Source organism: Squalius cephalus (genome assembly GCF_949319135.1).
Source record: "Squalius cephalus genome assembly, chromosome: 25".
Classification (NCBI taxonomy): Eukaryota; Metazoa; Chordata; class Actinopteri; order Cypriniformes; family Leuciscidae; genus Squalius; species Squalius cephalus.
Window position 1 is genome coordinate 12,164,371 of NC_137146.1, and position 17,165 is coordinate 12,181,535.

Below are 17,165 nucleotides of genomic sequence, written 5' to 3' on the forward strand. Positions count from 1 at the left end.
AGGCTGTGATCATAACGACTGTCTGAAAATAGCAGTTACCTGTGACAGACTCAGCAAACCTGTTAACAGCACAAGAGCCACACCGAGTTCACCTGATAATAGCACGTTCAAATTAATTTCTTACTGAGAAAATAATTGCGTAATTATGAGATTTTGGAGAGACTAGTGGTCGCAATTTTTACTATTGAATATTTTCAAGGTATAGGTTTATTATTGAAAGTAAATTATAGGCATTTTCTTTAGTCTTGGCAAAAAGCTATTAAATATTTTCACCGTTATTGCCCAGAGGGGAAAAAACATACTGTTCATTAAACCCAATGTGCTCCAAATAGGCATGTTGTCAATATGGGGTAATTTGTCATTAACCTGTCAATTATTAGGTCAGACCATCAGAGAAATACCTAAAAGCTATAACTAAAATATAAATTAGGGTTTATTAATCTCAAATAGAAATTTGTCACAATGGAACCTGCCATTAAACCTAAACAAATAACAAATAATAGCCTAAAAAAGCTGTAGAGAAACAGCAAAAAAATAAAAAGGGTTACCTAAAATATCAAACTAGTATTTTGGCCAACAATTATTGTAATTAATTATTAATTTGTACAAATGTATAACATTTAAAACACATAACTTCATTAAAATGTGACAACTTACCCCTACCAAATATTTATGACAAATACCCTTCTCCTGATAACACAGTTCAGTTAAAATTCGTACAGAAAACATATTTTAAAATTGAATTTTAAAAGGGTTTGTTTAAAACCAGCATGCTAGAAAACACATTTGTGAAATTGTATTTTTGACTCAAAACTTTTTAGTAACTAGAATGCGCTGTGACAACTTGCCCCACTCTCAGTATCTTCTCTTATACTGATTTGATATGGGGGAGGTTTTCAGCAAGCAAAGAGGTCAGAAAATCAGGAACAAGAGCAAAGGAGAGAAACTAAAATGAAATCGAGATTTGGAATATGGAGAAAACATGAAAGCAAATAAACCCCAGGCATATTTAGGTCCCCTGTGGCAAACAAAGAAATTAGTTTTAGATTTTTTATTTTACAAACCGGCTCAGTGGTGTGCAGCCCATTATGGCTAGGGTGAAAGTGGCACGGCCACATTTATCATGCTGTTCTCATCGTTCAGGGAAGAACAAGGCTAAGGCTCAGATAACGTGTGCCAAATCCAATATCTGGACAGCTATTGGTTACATCTGATGAACTACCAATTACTGTTACCTGTAACTCCTCAATAACAGTGCTCTATGAGTTGACACTCAAGTAATTCTCTCCTGGATGGATGAAGGAAGGTGTTGATTTGATTGCACTGCAGTCCAATGAAAAATGTGCCAGCCTTGATCTGTGTTCAGTATCAGTCTGACAGCTATTTACTAAGATGCAGCCGACCACATCCAAACAGCCAAACAGCCACCAGTGAAATGAGCATCAGAGCACCCGTGACCGTGAAACCCTGCTTGCTGGCCATTAAACGCTCCCTTATTTTGCCTAATTGCATTACTGCCACCAAGTGGTAACAACCACAGAATGCAGAAGCGCAAACTAAAACCATATAATCAGTAAGTCATAGCAACTTTTTTTTTGTTGCTTTTTATTTATTCGAGATCCAAGACAGTTTAATACAATTCAATTTTAAATGACTTGTATAACCAAGTTGATTATACTTAAAAATGAAGGCAGCAAGTTTATAAGTCGAAACAGGTGAATTTTTTTTTTTACAGTGAGCCATATTAAGAAATGTCCAAGGTCTTTTTAAAAATATTTTAATGAAGCAGATTTGTACATATATATTCACACTGGTTTTTATAGTCTGATGCCTTTTAAATTCTTCTAATTCAGTCTGAAGCAGCTATTATTTTAAGTATTTTGCTCCATCCATTCTATATTCGGCTTTATTAAGTTTGATTAATAATAACAATAGATGAACCATTAAAAATATATTAATAATGACACTAATATTAAGTCATTCACATGCACATCAAAATATGCTGTCAGTTTTATCAGTTTCAAATGTCAGTAATTAATATTATCTTCTATTTCCAGATTAATGGTCCAGATCTATGAATATTACAGTAATATGAAGTTAATTTAATTAAAAATGCTGCCCAGTTAGTACCGTTACTTTTTCTCATGCTCTTCCCAATCAATGTATCCGCCTGCATAATGCCGTGCCCTGCAAAAAGAAGAAGAAAACAAGTAGTACCTCTAACAACAGGGAATATTTTATTAATTGGATCATATTAAGTATAGGCTTATAATGAGATCAGTGTGTGTATGTGTGTGTGTGTTTTCAGTAGCCTACTTTGAGAATCCTAGACGATGAGCAATTTCGAGAGCAGACAAACTCCTTTTCCCACTTCGGCAATGGAAAACTATATTATCATCTTCTTTTTTGGGGGCTTTCACTTTAAACTGCAGTTGAAACTGTTGTGGTGGGAGCTTTAGCGACTCCTCAAGCTGTCCCACTGAGAGATACATTAAAACCGAGAGTTAGTGTGCACACTGAGAAAAAAAGAAAAGAAAAGAAAAAAACACTGATTCTATACACTTCAGTAACGACTTACATGGAATGTTGATGGAATCAGGAATCCGACCAGCCTGGAATTCATCTGGATTTCTGACGTCAAATAGCTGTACGCTGTGATTGGCCAGCATAGCTTTGAGCTGTTCGTATGTCACAACTGACACTGAAATGCAAGATCATATTTGATCTTAGTTGCTAATTCTATTATTGTCAATTAATATAATGTTCAGGTCAGTGAAAATCATGTAAGATAAAAAAACAACATTTTACTAGAAAAATTCTGCTAATCATGTTTTTTTTACACATAAAGCTGCTTGTTTGGCTGATGGGATACAAAAGATGAGCCAAACAATCATTTTGCTGAAATCAGCAGAAACAAAACAATTGCTAAGTGGTTTAGTCAGTACAATTAGCCACAATTTAAAGCATGAAGTAGTCATGTTTCTTCCTTTAAATTAGACATTTTCAAAATTGCTGCATGCATTGTAACCAAGTGAAAACAGCTATTAGAAATTATATTTATATTTATATATTTATAATTATATAACCATCCCAATAAATGACAATAGATATGTAGGCATACACTTTTGAGTGTATTGTGTAGAGATTGAATACTTTGATGTGTTTTCCTTAAATATCATTGCTTTTTATCAAGTAGAGACAATGGACCAAAGTTCAAAGTTCTTAATGACTCACCTGACATTGCAGATTAAATGAAATACAGCCTCTAAAAGTTATTATATCTTCCCAAAAAATGTACAAAGTTACAAAAAAAATTATCAAAGAGATATAAGTGCCTCTTTTGGTGCTCTATACCTGGATCAGGTTGTCCGTGACTGTGATTGACGGTGGAAGTCTTCAGTCCACATGCTGAGATCACTCTACCATGAAAAACCGGTTTAGTGACTCCAAAAAGGCACAAACGACGTAAAACCTGAAAAGATAACATCTCTAACCTGGGCACAGTCACAGTGACTGGTGCTGCAAATGAAATGTTGGTCTGTCTGTAACCTGCCTGTGTGTTTGGGGTCCGGGAAGACAAGACAGATTATCCGCTGCCCTCTAGCGTCAGGATCGTGTCCAGGTAAAGGACACCTGGATGACATTTTCACGAAGAATGAGACTATATTAGGGTGCTTCCGTTAAGCCTGGTCATTAAATATGCCTATGATGTGATGTCTATACAATACAGCGTATAAGGTTTTTATGAGATAAAACAACAACAACAACAACAACAACTGTGTTGCGCATGGCATCTCATTGGTTGCCATCAGTCATTAGCCAAACGATTGTTTTCTAAATTGGTTAGATAAAATATCGATAATGTAAGTAAACGTTACATTGTAAAATTCAATAGTGTGCTTATTCTTTTATATAGGCTATGTTATTAAATGGTTCCTTTCATTTTACACTTAGGCTACGACACGGAGATTTTGGTTAAACAATTATCTTCGTATAATATCATTGTAGTGAAAAGAGAAACATTTAACATGATAACCTACAGTGTAGCGCAAAAAAAAAAACCTAAACCTCTTTAACCAGTGTGTTGCCAGATCTTGCTGGAAAAACACAGTCTGCTCAAAAACTATAGCCTTTGAAGCAGGTGAGGATATCTGACAGTTGAAGGAACTGGAGGAAATATTCTGTTACCGATATTACATGGTGCCCGACCGATTACATTACTTGCTCGCCACCGGCCCAACCGTCGGTTTGCCTTTTTATACAGATAAAATCCATTTAGCAGCTAGTTCAGTTGGACAACGGAGCAGCGCTGTAGTCACGTGACGAGAGTGAGGCGCGATGACTGACTGGACGATGGACGAGGCAAAGCTCAATATAACTTTTGCTAGTAAAAGTTGCATTTCTTCATTTAATCTGATTGAGTTTGTTTTACTGTTGTTGTGTTTTCATCAGAAAAATAATAATGAACCACAAATTTGGGAAAAAATCTAAAGACCTTTCATTTATTTGTTACAACCAACTCCGGTAGGCTATAGCCTACCATATAGGCTAATTCGTCTGATTCATTTCGTTAATAAACGTTCTGTTTAATATAAGCAAGTTTGTCATAGTACTGTTTTATTGTTGTTGTGTATTTTCATTAAGGGCATGATAGGCTAGGCCATAATTACCAAGTCCAAATACAACTGTTATTTGTAAATAAGCTATAAAAAAACTGCACCCTGCTACTGGCCATGTTTATAAGCGCCTTTATTAAATAAATAAAAAAACCCCCAGGTTTCTTATAAAAAGTGGACATGGCAACCCCGTTCGTTACACAAAACTGGCAACACCGAGAACTAGACATGCGCTTCAGTGCGCACACGATGTCCTCTGCCAGTGCGCATGCGCAGTATCACTATACCGGCGGAGGCTGAACGATAGAGCTTAAACGACACAGGGATAAACTAGACTTTTTTGACAGGTCAGTACGCCAATGTGGATTATTTGTGTGTGACTGGTTTTATTACTCCTATATGATGTTAAATTCAATAGATATAAATGTTAAAACATAAATATAAAGCAGCTGTCGGATAACCTTATTGGGTAGGTTAGCAGGGGAGCTAACAGAGGCTGCTGCGCAGATCTGGGAGGGAGAGGCGAGTCTGGCGTTAAGACGATATTACCAACAAACCTGCTCTTCAATCGATGATCACTACTCTGTGATAACCTAAAATTACGTTTTATTGCCTTGAATCGACCGTCTTCGCTTTATAGGCGTTATGTACGGTTGGATTGGTGTGTTTGGCGGGGTGTTTTTTGGTGGAGATGGTTGGATAATCGCTACCCTTCACTGCGGGCTGAAGCGCCACTGCCCATGACAAGCTCGGTTCCAATCTGGCTGTTTCTTATCTAATTTTTTTTAGTATTTTAAGGCATAACAACACAATTACAAATTTTAAATAATAGGTATCAATAACCTTCCCCAGTTTATTAATCATTGTACATTAAGTCAATTGCTTTGTATTTCTAAATTGTCTGAAATATGTTAAATATAAATATTAAACGCAGTTAAGGCAATATCTAATTAAATTTGCATATATTTTTAGAACATAAATCTGAACATTGGATAAAGCCAGGTTCAAATGTCTTGTTTCATTATGTTAACATGCTATACTCATAAATAAGACAATACGGTCAGAAAAACTAATATGAATAAAATGCTAAATAAATCAGGCAAATGATATATGAATAAACACCTCTTTAAAAACCCTCTTTAAAAATCTTTAAAAAAAGTATAAATAGGAATAAAAACTGGAAAGTATGCAGGTGCTACTTAACTGGAGATTTCTGGCTCATTTTGAGAAAATAGCCTTTAAACATTATGTAATTGAAATCTACAGATGCAAATGAATAAAGTGTAAATAAATAATAATAAACCCTTAACAGTGTATTTTGCTTGTTTTCTTAATCTTGTCAGATTAGTTATGCCACAAACGGTGGATATGAAATGCTTATATGGCATTGTGATTGGTGTACTTGTCCACAGCTGAGGAAACAAGTGACATTAAATGATCTTTTGAAGAGGTCTGTCAAAGCCTGTCATCTAGCTGTTATCAAGCCACTATTTCTTGGTGATTCCTTTTGTGCTCATCTTGCTTTGATTGTCTTTCCAGCAGGCAACATCATGAGTCAGGGGAAGGACAATGCACGTCTCAAAAGCTATAAAAACAAATCACTCAACACAGATGAGATGAGGAGGAGGAGGGAGGAAGAAGGCCTGCAACTTCGCAAACAAAAGAAAGATGAACAAGTAAGAGAATTGGAGATATGAGTTCATATGATTTCATTCTTCTCTAGGTGTTTTGGATAAAGGTAACTATACTAAACATGAGAGCATGGACTGAGGGAGTTTTGGGAGAGTTGACAGAACTTGATGTGCCGTCACCGTGTTCATTAAATCTTACATTCATTGAACTTGTACATATGTTTTTGTCTTTTAAAAATGAAACATTTGTTGTTATAATTGGGTATTGTTGTTGAAGATTGAGCTGAATTAAATGAAGGTGACACAATCTAGCTGCTTAACGTAGATGTGATCATGTGGATTTGTCAAAGTTGCAAGAAAAACTTTGTATCATCAGTCAGAATGGGTTGAAAATTATTAACCAACCATATTTTGCCATCATTTTCCAGCAAATGTGTTTATTCATTTATAGTTGAAGGGGTTACATTATAGACATAATAGACTTATAGACCTAACTATTTGAACTGAACTACATCTGAAAAATCCAAGAGATTGCATACTTTGATGTTTTATCATTTATAAAATGTTGCTGTGTCAGACTGGTGAGGATTCTCAAACAGTGTAATGTTTTAAAAGCTCCACAATATTTATGCTTGTAGCAAACATGCCTACAAATGCTTTACTTCTAGTTGATTCTGCTGGAGATTATTTTTGAACGTAAAGAAGAAAAAAAAAAACTCACTTCCCCCTCCCTAAGAAAGAAATGCAACATTAGGACTGATATGCGGAACATGTTGTTTGTTGTTTTTATTGAGCACAGTGATCTGAGACTTTGTGTGTTCTTACAGCTGTTCAAGCGCAGAAATGTGGCCACAGTGGAGGAGGATGGGACACTGGAGGATGATGGGATGTCAGACAGTGGATACCTGGAATCACAGGCCAACAATATGGACCAAATCACAGTGAGAAAGTTAAAACATTAGTTAATCATAGTCTTTACTAAATGATGAAAAGAATAAATAGATTTTTTCCTTCTTGTCTTTTCTTCTTTATAGGGAAATGTTATTTCTGAGGACATGATACAGATGATCTTCTCTAGCTCCCCAGAACAACAGCTCATAGGAACACAGCGCTTCAGAAAACTCTTATCTAAAGGTGAAAGATCCCAAAGACTAAAATACTAGCATTTACATAATCATATTTTTGATAAAAGGATGCTAATTGCATCTTTGTAATTCTCCATTAGAGCCTAATCCCCCTATTGATGAGGTCATTGCCACCCCCGGGGTCGTGGAGCGATTTGTTGAGTTCCTGAAAAGAAGAGAGAACTGCACGCTACAGGTGACCTTAATAAGCTGTATCTGGGTCATATTAATACTAGGGATTTGCGAGGCTATTCAACTAAACAATACTGCTGCTGTTAGTCGACATTGGAAATGCTAGTTGTTTTTAGTTTACACATTTATCTCTTTATTTTTATTTTTATAAAGGCTACATTCAAATTACTGTCATGTTAATTTGATTTTACCTCAGACCTTGCATGTGTTGTATGGTAGTATTTTGACTTGGAAGAAAACGGAAAAGTATTGTGTTGGTTATGTCAAACTGTATAACAATTAAGCCTGTTTATAGGCTTGTTATACTACTGTTTATAAGGGTCAATACTGGTATGAAATTTTATAAGGGAAACATTATGAATGAAACTTGACAACAACAGATCCTATACTGGTATCCTAATGAATAGAATACCCTTGAAGTGGAAATGAAGAAGTCAGTCAGGTTAACATTATTTAGTAAGTGGATTTCCATTCTAATCAAAAATTATATAACAAACACGATAAATGTAGCCATTTCAAAGAAAAAAAGATTGGTAACACTTTAGTTTAGGGTTCAATTCTCACTATTAACTAGTTGCTTATTACCATGCATATTACTAGGATATCGACTCTTTATTATTACTTATTAAGCACATATTATGCCTTATTCTGCGTAACCATATTATACATCCCTCAGTCCTACCCAATACCTATACTTAACAACTACCTTACTAACTATTAATAAGTAGTAATTAGGAGTTTGAGGCAAAAGTTGTTGCCTCAATAGTGAGAATTGGACCCTAAACTAAAGTGTGACCAAAATATGTTTTTTATAGCTTTTGTAGCAAGGGTGCTGCCATCTTGCAGTTCTACAACCAGTGACATCATGGGGTTGGTTGGCTCCATTTCGTTGGATTAATGAAGATTATTTTAGTTTCGATTCTGGTCTTTGATTTTTCTGCTTAGTTGCAGAAACTAACTGTTAATTCAGGTATTCTGTTAATAATATTGAGTTTGTAATTATTGGTTCTGCACTGCCAATTGATTGTTGATTTTAATAAATATGTCTATATTGGCTAACGTTGATTAAAGGTCAGTCAATAATAGAAGTGGTCTAAATATTAAAGGTGCAATAGGTGATCTGGGAAATGCTAATTTTAGCCTGCTAGCATTGAAAGCATACAATCCCACCCTCCCTGCAAATCGCTGTCCAAAGCCACGCCTCCTCTAAAACACATGAACGTGCACAGACCAGAAGCGAAACAACCAGAGACAACGTTATTGGATTACATCATTTGTCATTCACTGGTGAGAAAACTTTACAGTACAGTGAGTAGCACTACTACAATAACGAACGTAAACAACTGTTTGCCTGCCATTCTCGCTCTGTCCGCACATGAATGCGTTGATGACGTATGATGACGTTCAGCTGCCATTTACAGTACCTCCTGAACCAAAACAATGAGCTTATGCTGCGTTCATGCTGTCATAACCGTAATTAAGAGATGGCAACCTGTGAAGTTCTACCTGGAGCTGTTCTTTGGAGAGCTCTCTGAAGGGAGGGTGGGATCTTTCTATTGCTAGCCTCTCTGAAATTGCCTACCCTACCTTTAAGTTAACGCTGGATCATAATGCAAGACAAGCACAGCAAATGACCTATTTTTCAGCAGTATTCAGTACAGCATTTGACTGGTTGATTTATAGATCAAGTAGCCCATTTCAAATGCATTGCTTAGTAGTTATACACACTGTTTTTTGACAGTCTTCTGGGGGTTTCTAAGACTAGAGTCTAGACGACCAGTTGTTTACAAAATGTCAGCAAATTATGGAAATTAGTCGTGGTGCACGTCCCTAATTAAAATGAACTATGCGGTCTAGTGCCAGAAGAACCACTTGCTAGTCTTAGGCCCCAAGTCACAACAGTGAGACAGTGAGTCATCCGGCATGAGTCTCTCCCAGCACACGCTCGCACTATTGGAATGAGTATATTTTGCAAGTCTCATCGGTATCTTTATTTAATCCTCTTTGGCTTTTGAATGGTGCATAGTGCATTTTCTGCAGTATGGTGACACATACTCTGTCTCTGTGCAGTTTGAAGCAGCGTGGGTTCTGACTAACATCGCATCAGGAACATCCCACCAGACACGTGTGGTCATCCAGGCTGGGGCGGTGCCCATTTTCATTGAGATGCTCAGCTCTGATTTCGAGGATGTACAAGAACAGGTAAGCATCTGTACACATTTGCATTGAAGGGGCACAAATAGACCCAGTTAGGTATAATAAAATAGGATTTAATTTGATGTAATTTGATATTTAATTTGGTGTGATTGTCTTTGTTTTCACTCCAGGCGGTGTGGGCTTTAGGCAATATCGCAGGGGACAGCACTGAGTGCAGAGATTATGTTCTGGACTGCAATATTCTACCCTCTCTAGTACAGTAAGTCATGCAAGCATTCATTTAAAACAACCATACTGTTGAATGGTTGTCCTAATGATGCAGGTTCTCATTGCAGGTTATTGGCTAAACAAAATCGTCTGACTATGATGAGGAATGCCGTCTGGGCTCTGTCCAACCTGTGCAGAGGGAAAAACCCACCCCCAGATTTTGCCAAGGTAAAATCTCCTTCTATTTCCTATAACTATAACAATTCATTTCTATAGTGCTTTAAAAAATGATTATATTATTTGCATCATTATTTAATTGTGCCAAGCTCATCTTTACATTTTGATGATTTTTACCATCATCTAACACTAATTTTGAAAACACTAATAATGTACACTGTTAAAATATAGTCTCAAAATGAATATCCATTTTTTTCATTCTGTACATTATAATGTGGGATGTCCAGGTTCACTTGAAATATTTAAAGTGATTAACTTTAGTCTTTAGATTGTGATCATGGTCATGTTTGCTTAAACTAGAACATGTTATTAATAATTATGGTTTATTAAATATCTTGATTAAGTTCATGTTGATTTTATAATTTTATAAAAATGTTCATTTGTTTTCTTTTATAATATATTGATGTGGATTAACATTAAAATATAAAGCAATATTAACTTAATAATTGAGTAATTTATTTAAACATAATTAAGTCACATGAGTATACACGCCTTTAAACTTAAGGTGAGATCTAAGTTGTTTTTGTCTTTTAATGCAGGTGTCACCGTGTCTCAGCGTTCTGTCCTGGCTGCTCTTTGTGAACGATACTGACATTCTGGCTGATGCATGCTGGGCTCTTTCTTATCTGTCCGACGGTCCCAATGAAAAGATCCAGGCTGTTATTGACTCAGGAGTCTGTCGCAGACTAGTGGAGCTGCTGCTGTAAGACATGAAATACAGATAGGAAGAATAATGAATAGCTTAGGTCAGTGGTTCTCAACCTTTGTGATTTAAAGGTCCTCCATTGTCGACTTGACTTTCACAGTCATTTGTGATTTACAAATGGTTTAGAGATATTCTTTTTTACTCAATTTCTACCAAATAATTATTTTAGAGCTGGGCATAACCAAAAATAAAAATGTATATTATAAATGTATTTCATTCATTTTTGAAAATTAGGCTACCTCATATAGAGTATCCAGGTTTTCCAAGACTGGGGTCTTTACAGAAAAAATAAAATGAGAACTATCTTGGTTTTAGCTGATTTGAATGATGATTCATATTATTTTAATTAATTTTGATTAATTCATCTTGAGGTCCCCTGGAAGTTTGCATTGGGCCCCAGTCCCTTCGGGTTGAGAACCACTGGCTTAGGCTTTTAAGAGGGCTTCTCTTCTTTGTATTTTTATTGTCAATACTTGAAAACAGTTTTCTGAGGTTGTTTTCATGTGTTGCAGACATGCAGAATATAAGGTGGTGTCCCCTGCTCTAAGAGCCGTGGGGAACATTGTCACAGGAGATGACCTACAGACTCAGGTGAAATAATTGAGCTTTTTTTCTTTCCTTTTTTGTAGTTGACAAAATTATATCTCAATATTTTCTGGGATTTTGTTGATAACAATAGATAGACAATATTTTGCTGTGTTTTTTTTTTTTGTGCTGGTACCTTGGCTGGTTTAGGCATGTTGGTTTAAAAAAAAAAAAAGATTTCTAGGGATTTCAGTTTTACCTTTTATATGGGCAACTATTTCTAACTTTATTAGGTGTATGCGTCAAGTTCAACTAGACTAGGGTTTTACCAATCAAATGAAATCAGTATCAATAGCACATAAGCTCCATCGAAACTTAAGCATTTGGATGCATTTACACTGCAGTTACAATTTCATAAATAATGCTATGAAATTAATGTCATGTAATGTAATTTATTTTGAATATTGAACTATGATTTTTTTAAATGTAAAATTTTAAATATGAAAATAAAATGAAGGTCATTGAGTAATTTATTCCTGATTCATTCAGGAACGAAGCAAGTGACCACCTTTATGAATGGATCATTGAATCATTGATTCGCTCAAAAACGCGAATTCATTCAGGAACTAAACTCTAAGCAACTCGTGTGTTGCTCTGAGACTCACAACAGATCCCCTGTGGCTTTGGAATTATTTTCGTTGTCGCAATAGAGCAAAAACACTTCTTGTTTATTGAGCTGTTGTGTAAAGTCACTTGAATGAAAAGTCTTAAGTTGAGACATGTTTTTTAAAAGTTGAACTTGTTTCAACTTTACATGGCTTTCTGAACATGTGACTCTCTTGTGTGACGCGAGTGTAACAGTCAAAGATGCCCGTCTAGAGCATGTTTACCTTGAAAAGCAGTGCTGAAAATTCATTCTGTGTGAATGGCTTGATTACACCCTGTTTACACCTGGTATTAAGAAGCGTTTTCATCAATCCGATCACAAGTGTATAATGCTAAATAAATACAGATGTAAATGGGGTCTAAAACGTTTTGAACATGTCCAGTTTCCACCACTTCCAGAAGTAGTCGAAAATGCTTTCGCCCGGATTGATTTCCTAGTGTAAACGCTAATGTGGCCAAATGTGTTCAAACAGCATCTGACGCAAACCTAAAATTTGAATGCACCGTTTTTGCATTCGAATGTGGATTTTATTTTAAATTCGACTAATATTTTAAATTTGACATCTCTAAAACAGCACGTTTGGTTGTGATATTGCTTAACAAATGGATATATAAAACAAAAACTCACACAGGGACATTTTTTTGTCTACATGTATTGAATTTTGGGGCGTTCTAACTGCGTTCAACTAGGCTACATCATGCAGTAAAAGCTCTCTCAAGGTGTTAATGTCAGCTTCCACATCGTTAAAACAGCAATTACGATATTATTGTAGCTGATACATACTGCAATCCCTACCTCTGCTGTAATGTTGTAGCTAATACATACTTCAGATGTAACTTTTCATTTGTTTTCTTATGCACAGGTGATTCTTAACTGCTCTGCCCTGCAAAGTCTGCTTCACCTGCTGAGTAGCCCGAAAGAGTCCATTAAAAAAGAGGCATGTTGGACCATCTCCAATATCACAGCTGGGAATCGTGCACAAATACAGGTGCATGCATGTTTGAACAGTTCAACACATAAACTTCAGTTTGAGTGTCGTTTTCTCTCTCACACTCTTTCTTTTGATCTTTGTAACTTGTAGATGGTGATGGATGCAGATTTGCTCCCCCCGTTGATAAGTATTCTGCAAGTAGCTGAGTTCCGCACAAGAAAGGAGGCGGCGTGGGCCATCACAAACGCCACATCTGGCGGTTCTGCTGAGCAGATCAGGTGAGACAGATCACTTCTTAAGCCTGGCATTAACATGTCATTTTTGATCGGATCACTTCCTGCAGCAGCAACCAAGGTGGCTATATATATTATAATGCTTTGATCTTCTCCTTAGGCATCTTGTTGAGCTTGGTTGCATCAAGCCCTTATGTGACCTCCTGACGCTGATGGATTCAAAGATCGTACAGGTGGCCCTAAATGGCTTGGAGAACATCCTACGACTGGGTGAGCTGGAAGCTAAACGAGGAGGAGGAATCAACCCCTACTGCGCGCTCATTGAGGAGGCATATGGTATGTTGGCCGTCACACTTTGAATGTGATGAATTCATTTTATGAATAATTTTTAAACCTGAAGGTTTAACACCAAAGTATACTTCAGTTTTTATGTCAACACACATACTATGCTGATGAAGAAATGTGAACTGTATACATACTTTAAGCTTTAAAGGATTAGCCTAGTTCACCCAAAAATGAAAACTCACCCTCATGTCGTTCCAAACCCATAAGACCTTCGTTCATCTCCGGAACACAAATTAAGATATTTTTGATGAAATCTGAGAGCTTTCTGATCTCCCGAGTTCAACCTTTGTCATGAAGCCATGAGAACTTTTTGTGCGCAAAAAAACCCAGACTTTATTCAACAATTTCTTCTCTTACCTAACCCTAGTAAACACAGTGCAGCGCCTCCGGGTTCTACGTCAGAACGCCGGCTCATTATTGGCCAGCTCTTCAACTGAGCCGGTGTTCTGACGTATCGTTCTATTGAATGGGGGGGGGGAAGAAAGAGTTTTCCATATTTGTTTGTCCTTAACTGATCAAATGCCTGTAATTGGTCTCTCGGGTCTTCAGTTGCTTCATTAAATCCCAAACTTTCAACAATAAATCATTTTTAATGTTAAGCAGTGTAAATCTTAATGTCATTAATGATGAAAACTTGATTTTAGGAGATCAGATTTTCACAAGCAATTTCATGTTTAAATTTTGATGTTCATATATTAATATATAAAAGGTTTGAATAAATATTGTTTTATTTTTTGCATCTCCTTGTGAAATTACTTTAAAAATAAATATGACCAGACATATGACAAAAAAAAGACAAACTATGATCACATTTTTCTATTGCTTTCCATCAGGGTTGGACAAACTGGAGTTCTTACAGGGTCATGAGAACCAGGAGATCTACCAGAAGGCTTTTGACCTGATCGAACGCTACTTCAGCACAGATGATGAAGATCCGGCTCTGGCACCTGCCGTTGACCTCCAGCAGCAGCAGTTCCTTTTCCAGCAGTGTGAGGCTCCCATGGAGGGTTTCCAACTTTAACACTTCCACTCACTCCCTTATTCTCCAAGCAATCCACCCTGTAGGGTGAGAGACGCCCCACTGACCCAACAGAGCGAAGGATTTAACAAATGAACATTTCAATTAGAGTGTGATATACAAGAGCGTGTGTTGCCGGTCAACCCATTTCCCCCCTCTTGTCCTTCTTCCCTGATGTCATTGGCCCGATCCGGAATGATGTCGACATGCAGAAAACATGACCAGTAGACATTTACATATGACTAAAATAACCCACTTCCTTCATTAAACTCTCATTCAGCCCTTCAAAGCACGCGTATCCCATCAGTCCCGATTCAGGAAAACTGCATCCAGCGATGAGTTGATAGAAGCTGGAAAAGCACAGCTTGTGTGACGTGACTGCAATATTGACTTTTCATCTATTGTAAAACACTGGACTGACCATGTGACTGTGTTTGCATGTCTCCAAAATCCCCACCCCCCTCCCTCCAAAAAAAAGTGACGGCCAATGTACGCCGAAGGACGTCTGCTGAAGGCAAGGCACTTTTTCCTTCCCATTTGACCCAGACAACTCAACGACGGACTAAGGGGTCCGGGCTTTCTGACTGAAAATGCCAGTCTGACAGTCTTTTGCTTTTTGACACACATTGAACATTCCGACAATGACTGAACTGTACAGGCGCCGCCTCTCCTTTTAGGGTTACACATTTGCACCTTTGGAATTCTGGGAGTTGGAGTCTTCCTGCTCACTGAGACTGCTGGACAGACATAAAGACAGGTCCTGTATCCTGTGCATTAAAACCATTTGATACTTCAAGGACAATTTCACATGAGCATCATCTTCATCAGCACTTTACGTTCAGAACAGACCCTTTGTTTAGATTCGAACATCTGTAGTCAGTTTTAGTCCCTCGAAACGCTTCTCAGGATATCAAGGTGAAGAGGAATGGTATCTGCATTACGGGATTCATTTACAGTAAACACTACGTATTTAAGAGTGCTGAGAAAACGACCCCTTCAAAGCTTCCACCATATTTTAACAAGCTGTTGAAAATTGAGATGAAAGGCTTTAGCTTTCCGATGTTTGTGAGAAAACTTTAATATTAATGTCTAATCATGGTGAATGCACACACACATTCAGAAACAACATATGTGACTAGAACTATATAAGACAAAATACAGAGCAGAAAGTTGTTCAGTACTTTTTGGTTTTCTGTTTTATCTTATTGTTTTTGTGAGGGTTAGAATCTCTTGATACCGAAGGTGCCATAATCCTCATTTTAAAAAATGGAGGTGGAAAATGACAAACAAATGGACTTTAAAGAAGACTAAAAATTTATCAACACATTTAAACATAAAATTCAATGGGTATTAGCTCAAGATATGATTGTTTACTTTGTTTTTCTTATTTCATTGTCAGATTCTTCCCAAGAGATGACCAGCTCTTTGTTCAATACTGCTGTTGTATTGAGATTGTGTAACTGTTCTCTGTTACGCCATTTGCATAAATGCTGTTTCATGAAGCTCAGTAGTCAAGTGATTTACTATGAAATCTGTTGGTACTTTAGGAGACTCATTCATCATTGCTTCATTCACAAAAGGGCCCGTCATTACATCAGGGATGGGATTTTCCCCGTTTATAAGAATTAACGTGTTTTATGACCCACGTGAATTGCGTAAGTCCGAGAATAAAATGGTTTGGTTGGGGCCTGATTACTGAAGAAAGTGATATGGCTTAGTGCGATCATCAAATCGCAACGGTTGTGATGAAATTATAAAAATATATAGTGCTGCATGTTACAGAGTAAAGCACAGCACTGTGTTCATTTTAAGTTACAGTAAATACTACTCTGCAAGTGCTGTGTGTTTGAGTCACATATAATTTGCATTTGAGAGCTGAACAGAGCTGGGTCAGGCTTTCCGTTTAGCTGATGTTTTTCTCAACTACTCTCAACCTATTTTTTGACCATCTACTCACTGCTTTTCTATATAATTTAGGGATATTGTGAGCAAACATTGCAGGATAACTTGATTTAAAAATAAAGCACTAAGTTTATTAAACGCTACAATTTAATTTACCCATCACAACATTATGTACAGTATGAAAAAATAATATTCTTTTTGATTTTGCAAAGATTTAATATTGTTATTAAATTATAATATTGTTACATTAATCTGAATAGAAAAATAGGAAATATCCAATATGGACAGATTCTGATAAATTCATTTCTAATATCGGCTGATATATCTTTACCTTCATGTCATGTAATTCTGGCATTATTACTATTAAATATTAGCTACAAAAACAAAAGACATTCACAATGAGACTAAAGATACAGTGAGGAAAATAAGTATTTGAACACCCTGCTATTTTGCAAGTTCTCCCACTTGGAAATCATGGAGGGGTCTGAAATTGTCATTGTAGGTGCATGTCCACTGTGAGAGACATAATCTAAAAAAAAAATCCAGAAATCACAATAAATGATTTTTTAACTATTTATTTGTATGATACAGCTGCAAATAAGTATTTGAACACATGTCTATCAGCTAGAATTCTGACCCTCAAAGACCTGTTAGTCTGCCTTTAAAATGTCCAC

General features: G+C 36.6%; 2 protein-coding genes across 5 annotated transcripts; one reads left to right on the top strand and one right to left on the bottom strand.

Moving 5' to 3' along the window:
* Positions 1–1,572: 1,572 nt before the first annotated feature.
* LOC307153627 (thiosulfate:glutathione sulfurtransferase) lies at positions 1,573–3,557 on the bottom strand. The gene is made up of 4 exons (XM_079863203.1): positions 3,355–3,557; positions 2,579–2,701; positions 2,317–2,479; positions 1,573–2,187 (listed from the first exon to the last, which is right to left on the bottom strand). The coding sequence occupies exons 1-4, from the start codon at positions 3,485–3,487 to the stop codon at positions 2,133–2,135; spliced, it is 474 nt and encodes a 157-aa protein (XP_079719329.1). The 5' UTR covers positions 3,488–3,557; the 3' UTR covers positions 1,573–2,132.
* A 1,320-nt stretch (positions 3,558–4,877) lies between these two features.
* On the top strand, positions 4,878–16,091 carry kpna1 (karyopherin alpha 1 (importin alpha 5)). Of its 4 annotated transcripts, none has more exons than XM_079863197.1 (14): positions 4,878–4,963; positions 6,156–6,292; positions 7,075–7,188; positions 7,282–7,381; positions 7,473–7,567; positions 9,634–9,765; positions 9,891–9,979; positions 10,056–10,155; positions 10,704–10,867; positions 11,383–11,461; positions 12,925–13,050; positions 13,144–13,271; positions 13,387–13,562; positions 14,405–16,091. In XM_079863197.1, the coding sequence occupies exons 2-14, from the start codon at positions 6,167–6,169 to the stop codon at positions 14,590–14,592; spliced, it is 1,617 nt and encodes a 538-aa protein (XP_079719323.1). In that variant the 5' UTR covers positions 4,878–4,963; positions 6,156–6,166; the 3' UTR covers positions 14,593–16,091. The 4 variants fall into 4 exon arrangements, with proteins under 4 accessions (XP_079719323.1, XP_079719325.1, XP_079719326.1 ...); XM_079863199.1 differs by having other exon boundaries at positions 4,909–4,967; positions 6,159–6,292; XM_079863200.1 differs by having other exon boundaries at positions 4,912–4,963; positions 6,159–6,292.
* The last annotated feature ends 1,074 nt before the right edge of the window (positions 16,092–17,165 follow it).